Genomic DNA, 11,310 nt, shown 5'->3' on the forward strand with positions numbered 1-11,310 from the left:
CCAATTTTAGAAAGATGGGACATAAGGTAATATTATTCCATCCACATCTATTGTGCACAAAGACATTTCCTCTTCTTTTCAAAGTCCCCAAGCTATAAACTGCTGGGTGCATATTCTGGGAAAGTATCTCTGACTGCTTGGCTACTTATGTGATCTTTGGTAAAAAAAAAAAAAAGAGCTTATGAGGTAGTATTTTGTTTGTTGTTTTAGAGAACGACAAGGAGAAGCATCCTAAAGTAGGCATGAAAGACAGCTCTACCTTAGGGAGGAAAGGCATACTTAGAAAGAAGAGGGTAGGTCTCGAATTTCTTTCTTTGAGCTTAGCTAAGTCTTCCTAAGCTTGATAGTAGTGTAGAGAAAGGGGGGCAGGGGAGAAGTATGTTATGGATGTTATGGATGTAGGGGGCTGTTGTTGCTTTTTTGTTTGTATGTTTTTGTCTTGGATATACATTGTGCCATCTACAGAGTGGAATAGTTAGAAAACCTGGAAGTGCCTGTGTTCAGTACTCATGTTCTAGTAGATGGTAACTCACACTTACTATGAAGTTCCTTCTACATGTGTGTTTATCCATCAGTGGTATATATGAAATTGTAAGGTTTACACTAAATTTTTGAGGAAGGAGATATGTGGCAGCAGCCAAACATTAGATATCTGTATCTAACTTCTGTGATGAGATAGCAGAATGTTGCCATGGAGCATGGAGCTAAGGCAGTGGCTGACCAAGGAAAGATTATAATAGTGCTGAGATCCCAAGAGAGGAAGTGAGCCAGTTTCCAGAAGCAATACAGTTACCAGAATTTTTATATTTAAAGGGCTTTTCTGGTTGTGGATGAAGCATGGAAGGATGGAATGTTTTACTGTTGGTGTCTTAAAAAGGTAACAACACCCTTAGCAGTTGCCAGCAGGCTCTTCCAAGCCTGGAATTTGCTCTACATGACCAGAAACCTCAAGGGAAAAGAATTTTCAGCCTTATTGACCTGAAAGCAGTTTCAGAGTTTTTTCCTTTCCTTTCCTCTACCCTAAGAAATCAAAAAAGCTGTCTTGAATCCTTCCTCTCTGTTTTCAAAGAAGAAAGTGTTTTCTATGCCACTGAAAGAAGACTTCTGGGGACTAGCTTAACTCTTTCTCGGAAAATGAGCGTTAAAACTAAATACTACATTTTTCAAGTGTAATTAAAGAAAATGCAAATTTAACAGGCAGCTGGCACAAGGCTTCAATGCATTGGACTTGATAAATCTGCATCTCTTATTTACTTCGCAAGTAAATCTTGGGAGTTTTGCGCAGGTCCGTGTGGTGGGTTCGATAATCAACGTCTAGGATACCTGCAGACCGGTCCCTGTTTGTGTGGAGACAGTGTGCCTGAAAGTCTGTGTTGGTTAGCGCCTCCTGTATCTATCCGTCTCTCCACAAGCATGTGACATGTCTTTCCCTCCACAAGCATGTGGGTTGATTTTGTCGCACATGTGCATCTGCGCTAGTGTTGAGCTCAGCGAACTGTGTCTGTTGACACTTGGTGTGCGTTGGCTGTGCCTGTGTGTAACACAGCACAGCCATGACTGCTCAAGTGAACAGGGAAAAGGGAAATCATCTAGGTAGAGGCAATAAAGCAAAACCGAGGAAGGATTGACGTGTGTGGGGGGGACTATGGCGGGTCCGTGGATTCCCTGACGGAGGGCATGGGAACAGAAATTAGCCTTGAAGATATGAAGGCCTACCCGTGAAAAAGAAGGGAGTAAAAGAGGATCCGGAGATGTTAAGGATGTACCCGTGAGAGAGAAGGGAGTAGAAGAGTAACATTGATAACAGCAAAATTGGCCAATGAGATGTTACTGCTGTAACTTGTAAACAATAATGAAGAGATACATTAATTGGTAAAACTGTATAAAAATGCACTTGTGGCAATAAATGGCATCTACTACTTTCAAAAAAACCACCTACCAACCAAACACCTAAATGCTATGTTGGATGTGAACTTGGTATTGTATGAGGTTGTATTTAAAAGCTGCTAGAATATGAAATGATTTGGGTTTAGGAAAATGGATTGATGCTTTGCTTAATACACTGTTTTTTGACATCTGTGAATTTTAAAAGGTAAATGGGGCTGAGGAGTGTGGCAACTCTTGAGCTGGTTGGAATTGTGTATGAAGTGTGTTATGGTTGGAGTGAAATGGGAGAACAAAAAAGCAACATATCCCAGGCCTGTGCCTGAACATGGATTTCGGGCCTGTGTGAAGCTGCAAGATAAACTCAGCTCATTGCAATCGAGGAGTTTGCCAGAGCCTCGCACTTCATACCAGTGATTACGCCAGCTGTGTGGCCTTGGCTACATCTGAACTGCAGCAAGAAGAGAAAGAAGAAAAAAAATATGGAAAAACCTGTTTGCCCGCTGCTAAGTGGAGAAAGGGGGGCTTTACTCCCCCCGCTCTGTCTCTTTAATTCTTTTTTTTCCTGGAGTATTGTCATCCATCCTTGTTGTGGCACCGTGTTGCTTCTCGGCTTTGAATCAGGGGTTGTTGGTGTTGTTTCTTTTTGCTTCTGTCTTTTTTTTCCTAGGTTTTGACACATCTGGAGAGAGAGCTCATCATTTTACCTCCTTGCTGAGGTCGGTCTTTTCACACTGGTCAGCTTTTGGGGGTCAGAGTGCTCAGTGCTTCTCTGGGTCAAACTGGTACTGATTTGGGTGTGGAGTGGAGCCAGGTTGGTTTGATGTGGAGTTCGAACTGATCTGTTTTCATGCTGGGCTGGAGATCCTGCCATCTCAGATGGGGGCAAGAGGGAGGTTTTATTCCCCCCTCCCCAGCGATGTTACTGCTAGGCAACTGTCATACTGCATGAAGGAGTCTGAGGGTTGAATTTTAAAGGCATTGCCAGTGGATCCATAGTTCTAATGAAGTTGGGAAATTAAACCAAAATTTTTTTTTTAATAGGCTTATTCTGTGGTAGCTAGTTGTAAGAGACTTCTCAGTAAATTCACCGTACTAGTTTTTGAGGCCATGGGAGAGAATGAAAGAAAGGCCGTTTTTTGAGACCAATAGAATGCCAAATTTGGAAGAAAGTTTTGATACATGAATTCTTGTAGTTGCCAGAAAGTCCTATACCTCTCTTGGGTCAAGATTTGTTAAGTAAATTGTAAGCTCAAATAATGCTTTCTGAGAATTCTGTTTAGTTGCATGGCCTACCATAAGCTGCTTGGATGGTGCAGATCTACTTGCTGCAAGTGAGAAATCTCCAAGGAAATTTCAAATGCTGCATTTCCACTAGTATTAACAGCCAATGTTTCGATAAAGCAAATACTACACTGATAGAACTGAAACGGAACTTCGATCTGGTAAGGGAAAACAATACCCAATAAATATGACAGCCAAAATGGAGTTAGAAACTTTGAGGAATAAATTTATTACCACCTTCAAAGCTAACTGTATTCGATTGGACTTGCAGATTTGTCTGTTTAGAGCTACAACATAGAAACAAGCTGTGGCTATTGTGGGACAGTATGATGAGATTGCTAACAGACTGATATAACGATTGTTACTCTGATCAAGAAATGCAGGGAATTAATTTAAGTCTTAATAGGCCATGATCCTTTTGTCATACATGTACCATTTGTGAAATTTAATTTTGATTTTTTATTTGCAATCTACATCCTTGTAAATTACACTAGCTGATTTTTTTTAACAGTACAGCTTTTGGCATGCATAAATGTAAATTGCTGCAGAACCGGCAAGTCTTTAATATCAGGACACAGACCGTACTTGTAGTGGGTCTGATCCTACATACTTGCACAGTTTTTGTTGATGGTTCTGGGAAGTCTCATAAAGCTGTAGTGGTCTGGCATGAAGATAACAATTGGCATCATTCTGTAAAAATTATTGAAGGTTCAACCCAATTAGCAGAACTTGGCGCAGTTTTACATTACTTAGAGCTTTTTAAGGAGGAACCTCTAAATTTGATTTCTGATTCTGAGTATGTGGTTAAGGTCCAACACACACATCTGATTCTGAACTGTTTTGTTTTTTTTTAAACAAAAAGGGGGGAGAAGTAGGGAAAAAACCACAAACCCAATTGTCAAAAGCATTGTATGTGATGAATCACTTATATCTAAGTGGTGCAGCCTAAATTTGCCCTGTGATGAAACACTTTGCAAGTATGGCCCAAAACCATGCTAAATCAGAAAGAACCTGCATTACTTATGGCCAAATCACTAGTTAATGGTAAATGGAAAAGGCCACATCAATTGATAACCTGGGGAAAAGGTTATGTTTGTGTCATTACAGGCCAAGGATCGAAGTGGATTCCTGCAAAATGGGTTAAGCCATGGCTGAATAAAGACAACAAAGACTTAACGGATGCAGACGGACAGGAGGGAGATAAGTTGTGAGGACTATTTCAGATGTAAACCATGGATCCTAATTCAGTGTTATAGATGCTCACAGACCTGGTGGTCCAGAAGCCTATTAGCAAGCAGGTGGTGTACCTTCTGTGGAGAATGGCAATTTGAAAAATCAGCAGGAGATCCAAAAGGGTGATATTACATTCAGATAGTCAATGCAAAAATGAGGTAAAATTATGAGACATTCCTACCATAGTATCTACTGCACTCCTCCTCCCTAGTCTAGCAGCTGGTAAAGCTTTAGGAGACATATCAAAGTTAAGCTATTGGTCATTTAAACAGGCTAATCTATCTTCTGAGATACTAACTCAATTAATAGTAGATGTTGATGGTATTAGGCATGTTACCCTTCAAAACTGTGTTGCTGGAGATTTTTGTTGTTGTCATAAGGACATGGTTGTGATGAATTTAAGAGCAAGATGTTGTATTAACTTGTTTAATCATTCTGGATCTATTCATAGTACTTTAGACAAACTAAACCAGCACGTTAATAAGATTGTCATAGTAGAATTAGGGTTTGACAAATGGTGGGTAGTTGTTTGATCTTATTATGTAAGGCTTAGCTACATTATATGTAACTGTAATCATTGTTGTTAATCATATGTTGTATGCTGCAGTGTATTTCAAAGATGATTCCGCGCATTGTAAACAAGGCCTGGCTGGTTCAGAAACAAAAAGGGGAAATAGTGTGTGATTTGAGGAATTTTCTTGAGGTTGTTGTGGGGATGGGTTTCTATTAGATGGAGATTTATTTCTGAACTAGCCAAAGGAATCTCAAGGCCAGTTCCAAGGCTGAAAAACAGCACCTGCTGTGGGAGTGAGGCCTCAGGGCCTCAAAAAGATGTAAATCAACAGACCTATTAGCAGTGAGATTCGGGCGCGTGGACAGCTCGTGAACATGGACAATATTCAATCAGCTAATGCATGCTTGGAGCGTGGACGCGTGATCAGGAAATAACTGCATATATAAGGAGGCTTGTTTCTGTAATAGATGGCTTCGCTTGAATTCATATTGAATCGTGTGGAGTCCATGAGTTTTCACCCTCGCAAACCTCAAGCAGGTGCTGGATACAAGCGCAGAGTTGTGAAGGGACACACCGACCGGCAGCTGAGAATGTGTGGCGCTGCTCGGTGTTAAGGAGCACGGCCTTTTCTGGTGAATTAGTGAAGCATTTCCTTCTTGCTTTGCAGGCCGCCTTTGGAATCAGATGAGCACTTGCGCTGAGCTGGGCTAGAGGCCAGAAAGAGCGTGGGGCTGGGGACTTGTCCCAAGCACTACAGTCATTTTGTTTCTTGCTGTCTTAGGTGCCATGAGTGACAAGGGCTTCAGCGTCCACCTCTGGAATGAGCAGGTGAATGGAATGCCATGGGAGTTTTGCAGAAGTGGCAGTTGTGGAAATAGTTATCACCGATGGATGCAATACTTATTGCTGGCACTGACTGGCTCTTCTTGCTGTTTTTTTGTTGCTGTTGCAGATGTTTTAAAGGAGTCTGGTGACTGCAGGAAGATGCCCACTAGACGATGCGGTGTTTCTTTTTGTTGCGGATGGATTCAGACCCATGCCTCTCTGAAAGCTAAGTGAAGGGACCAGGGCAGGGGAGGCGCTGGGAATTGCAGGGAGAGGTTTTAAAGTTGGTGTAGGGGATGGGACGGTCCAGGTACAGTCCCATTTCGCCACGTAATTAGCGGTGCAGCTACGGTATTTTTCCTGTATTTTCGCCACATTTTTAGTTGTTCACGTACCTTATTTTACCTGAACATTCACCACATTTTTAGCAGTGCACATGCCTTTCTTCACCTGTATATTCGCCACATCTTTATTGATGCAGCTGCCGTGTTTTACCTGTATATTTGCCCCTTTTTTAGCAGTGCGTGTCCTGTGTTTTACCCGTATATTCGCCACATTTCTAGCGGTGTAACTTTACTTTACCTGGATGTTCGCCACAATTTTAGCGCTACAGCTACCGTATTTTACCTGTATGTTCGCTACATTTTCAGCGGTGCAGCTACCGTATTAAACCCGTATATTCGCCAGTTTTTTATTGGTGCAGCTGTATTATTTTACCAGAATATTCACCTCATTTTTAGCAGTGTGTATGGGGATACAGCGGAAGATTTGGCGTGCAGTGTGTTTACCATATATTTCCTGTATATTCACCAAAATTTTACCCATGCAGCTACCGTGTTTTACCTGTTTGTTCTTCACATTTTAACCCGTGCAGCTGGCATTTTTTACCTGTATGTTTGCCACATTTCTGGCGGTGTAGCTTCCGTATTTTTCCTGTATGTTCGGCACATTTTTAGCACTACAGATACCATTGTTTGCCTGTATATTCGTCACAATTTTAGTGGTTAATGTACCGTATTTTTCATGTATATTCTCTGCATTTTTAGTGGTGCAGCTTCCGTATATTACCTGCATATTTTCACAGTTTTAGTCTTGCAGTTACTGTATTTTACCTGTATATTCCCCAGTTTGTACTGGTGCAGCTACGGTATTTTACCTGTATGTTCACCACATTTTTAGTAGTACAGCTACCATATATTACCTGTTGTCGAGGGTTTAGATTGCAGGGTGACAATAAAACACTGGCAGATGTATTGTTAACCTCCTCTTCCCCCCCACTTCCCCCTTTTTTGCCTCTCCCTCTCCCCCCTTCCCACTAAGGACAGGTGATCAGGAGAAAAAGAAGGGCAGAGAGAAGAGAGTTGGAAGAAATTAAAAATGTTTTACTAATGCTACTAATAAGAATAGAGAAAATAATAGAAAATATACAAAACCAATCTTGAAAGTCTCAGCAACTGCCGAGCCTGCACCCAAAGTCCTGGATTGGACTCTGTAGCCGATCGGAGCTGGATTCAGTCTGTCACTAGGCCTCAGTTCGCAGGGACGACTAGCAAGGTCCTCTCCTAATGTCAGCCATGAGGAAAAAGGGAAAAGGGCCGAGATCCTCGTGATCTCCCCCTTTTATATGAAGTATGCATGTGAATGGAATGTTATACACAGTTGGTCAGTTTCTTGGTCACCAGTTTCTCGTTGCCCCTCTCGTTAGATGTCCATCCATGCTTATCAATAAGTTTGCATTCCATTGCTATGTTTACCAAAATGTGTATCTGGTTCTTCAGGAAAATGCAGCCATTATGAAGGCTTTAATTGACAGGCAAATTCACTAAAAGAGAAACTTGTTTTTTAACAAAACCAGGACATTCCACCCCTTATAATATGCCATTCATGGAAATACCTAAACCTTATCAATACAATCTATCAATACAATCTAATTAATCACTACTACTATATATATACATATGTACATATATACACAGGAGTAATTAATCTTAATCTGTGGACCATCCTTTGAAAAGTTCATTAAGTTCATTTTGTCACAACATTCTCCCAGGGCAGGAAAAAATGTTACATCAAGTGCATCTCATGACCACTGTTTGTGGGTTAAAGACATCAACTTTGAAGAAGTTGTCAGGCGCCACTCAAAGCAGCTAGCTCTGGTTTCATCATCACTGTCTTGATCTGAAAGACACTTATTAAACACTGTTAGTACAGCAATTCACATCATGCAGTTCAGTATTGCATATTTTCACCTAAAATCAAATCCCCTTGAGGTACACACCAAACCTCTCCATCCTTAAGCATCACTCACCAGGTGCTGCCAGGTCCCTGGGCAAAAACAATCCCGCGAATGGGCTTGCCTTTGCCTGAGGCAGGAGTAACCCAGACTGCCTTTCCTAACATCTTTTTCATGTGTACTACAGGGACTTTATCTCCTTCTACAGTCCGTAGAATTTCTGATTGGGCAGGCCCGGCTCAATTGGCTGATCCCCTGGTGTTGACCAACCAAGTGGCTTTTGCTAAATGTGAATCCCAGTTTTTAAAGGTTCCACCACCAAGTGACTTTAGTGTAGTTTTTAACAAACCATTGTACCTTTAAATTTTTCCAGAGGCTGGTGCATGATATGGAATATGATATACCCACTCACTACCATGTTCTTTGGCCCAATTGTCTATAATGCTGTTTTTGAAATGAGTACCATTGCCTGATTCAATTCTTTCTGGCGTACCATGTCGCCAAATGACTTGCTTTTCAAGGCCCAAGATAGTATTTTGGGCTGTAGCATGAGGTACGGCATATGTTTCCAACCATCCAGTGGTTGCTTCCACCACTGTAAGTACATAACACTTACCTTGACGTGTTTGTGGAAGTATAATATAATCAATCTGCCAAGCTTCTCCATACTTATACTTTAACCATCGCCCCCCATACCATACAGGTTTTAACCCTTTAGCTTGTTTGATTTTGGTGCAAGTTTCACATTCATGAATAACCTGTGAAATAGTGTCCATAGTTAAATCCACCCCTCGATTGCGAGCCCATTTACATGTTGCATTTCTTCCTTGATGCCCTGAAGCATCATGGGCCCATCGAGCTAGGAAAAGTTCACCTTTATGTTGCCAGTCCAAGTCCACCTCAGCTACTTTAATCTTAGCAGCTTGATCTGCTTGTTGGTTGTTTAGATGTTCCTCGGTGGCTTGACTTTTAGGCACATGAGCATCTACATGACGAACTTTCACAGGCAGGCTCTCTAGCCGAGCAGCAATGTCTTGCCACAGTGTGGCAGCCCTAATGGGTTTACCTCTGCGCTGCCAGCTGCTTTTCTTCCATTGCTGTAGCCACCCCAACAAGGCATTTGCTACCATCCATGAGTCAGTATAGAGATAAAGTATTGGCCACTTCTCTCGTTCAGCAATGTCCAAAGCCAGCTGGATGGCTTTCACTTCTGCAAATTGACTAGATTCACCTTGTCCTTCAGTGGCTTCTCTAACTTGTCGTGTGGGACTCCACTCAGCAGCTTTCCACCTTCGATGTTTTCCTACAAGACGACAGGATCCATCTGTGAACAGCGCATACTGCTTATCAGCCTCTGAAAGCGTATTATACGGTGGTGCTTCTTCAGCACGTTTTACTTCCTCCTCATCTGGAGGCATCCCAAAGTCTTTACTTTCTGGCCAGTCTGTAATCACTTCTAAGATCCCTGGGCGATTGGGATTTCCAATTCGAGCTCGTTGCGTGATCAATGCAATCCATTTACTCCACGTAACTTCGGTTGCATGATGTGGAGAGGGAACCGTCCCTTTGAACATCCAGCTCAGCACCGGCAGTCAAGGTGCCAGGAGGAGCTGTGCTTCAGTACCGATCCCTTCTGAAGCAGCTCGAACTCCTTCGTATGCTGCTAGTATCGCTTTTTCAGTTGGAGTATAGTTGGCCTCAGATCCTTTGTATCCTTGACTCCAGAAACCTAAGGGTCGACCTCGGGTTTCTCCTGGTGCTTTCTGCCAGAGGCTCCAGGTAAGTCCATTATCTCCGGCTGTGGTGTAGAGCACATTTTTAACATCTAGTCCAGTCCGAACTGGTCCAAGGGCCACCACATGAGTTATCTCACGCTTAATTTGTTCAAAGGCTTGTCGTTGTTCTGGGCCCCACTCAAATTGGTTCTTTTTACGAGTCACTCGATAGAGAGGGCTCACAATCTGTCTGTATTCAGGAATATGCATTCTCCAAAAACCTACAAGGCCTAAGAAAGTCTGTGTCTCCTTTTTATTAGTAGGTGGAGACATTGCTGCAATTTTGTTGATCACATCCATTGGGAACTGACGACGGCCATCTTGCCATTTTATTCCTAAAAACTGAATCTCTCGTGCAGGTCCCTTGACCTTGCTTTGTTTTATGGCAAAACCAGCATCCAAAAGAATCTGAATTATGCTCTCACCTTTCTCAAAGACTTATTTCTCTGTGTCGCCCCATACGATGATGTCATCAATATATTGCAAGTGTTCTGGAGCTTTAACTTGCTCCAGCGTGGTCTGGATCAGTCCATGGCAGATGGTAGGACTGTGTTTCCACCCCTGGGGCAAGCGATTCCACGTGTACTGGATGCCTCTCCAGGTGAAAGCAAACTGCGGCCTGCATTCTGCTGCTACAGGAATAGAGAAAAATGCATTAGCAATGTCAGTCTTGGCATACCACTTAGCTGCCTTTGACTCCAGCTCAAATTGCAGTTCTAGCATGTCAGGCACTGCAGCACGCAGTGGTGGTGTAACTTCATTCAGGCCACGATAGTCTACAGTTAGTCTGCACTCGTCATTAGACTTACACACTGGCCAGATTGGGCTGTTAAAAGGTGAGCGAGTCTTACTGATCACACCCTGGCTTTCCAATTGACGGATCAACTTCTGGATAGGAATCAAAGAGTCTCGATTGGTGCGATGTTGCCGGCGATGCACGGTCGTGGTAGCAATTGGCACCTGCTGATTGTCGACCATCAGCAGTCCTACAACAGAAGGGTCATCTGAAAGACCAGGCAAATCAGACAGCTGTTCAGTTTGCTCAGTGTCCACAGCTGCTCTACCAAATGCCCACCTATACCGTTTTGGGTCCTTAAAATACCCTCTCCTGTGATAGGCTATACCAAGGATGCACGGAGCATCTGGACCAGTCACAATGGGATGCTTTTGCCAGTTTTTTCCAGTTAGGCTCATTTCAGCCTCTACAACAGTCAGTTCCTGGGATCCCTCAGTCACTCCAACAATATTGATGGATTGCGTTCCTTTATAATTAGAAGGAATTATTGTGCACTGAGCACCAGTGTCCACTAAAGCTTTGTACTCCTGGGGGTGTGTTGTACCAGGCCATCGTATTTGTACAGTCCAATAAACTCTGTTATCCCTTTCATCCACCTGGTTGGAGGCAGGGCACCTCTAATTTCTGTTTTGCACAGTCTCTGGGTGTGAATTAGAGGTTCCTTCAAGAGCATCAGAATCTTTTCCGCACCTTTTGTAAACTGGAGCAGCCACCTTCCTAGGAGTTTTTCCTTTTATTTCATGTACTCGTTCTTGAAGTTCTGAGG

At 42.7% G+C, this 11,310-nt stretch overlaps 1 protein-coding gene across 1 annotated transcript in view; it reads right to left on the reverse strand.

Moving 5' to 3' along the window:
* Positions 1-10,726, reverse strand: part of LOC135577480 (T-cell receptor-associated transmembrane adapter 1-like) — a 31,808-nt gene extending 21,082 nt beyond the window's left edge. The window contains exon 1 of the mRNA XM_065047621.1: positions 10,428-10,726. Coding sequence (XP_064903693.1) covers positions 10,428-10,726 — 299 coding nt within the window. The remainder of the gene's footprint in view (positions 1-10,427) is intronic.
* Positions 10,727-11,310: the final 584 nt, after the last annotated feature.

This window comes from Columba livia (assembly GCF_036013475.1).
Source record: "Columba livia isolate bColLiv1 breed racing homer chromosome W unlocalized genomic scaffold, bColLiv1.pat.W.v2 SUPER_W_unloc_4, whole genome shotgun sequence".
Taxonomy (NCBI): Eukaryota; Metazoa; Chordata; class Aves; order Columbiformes; family Columbidae; genus Columba; species Columba livia.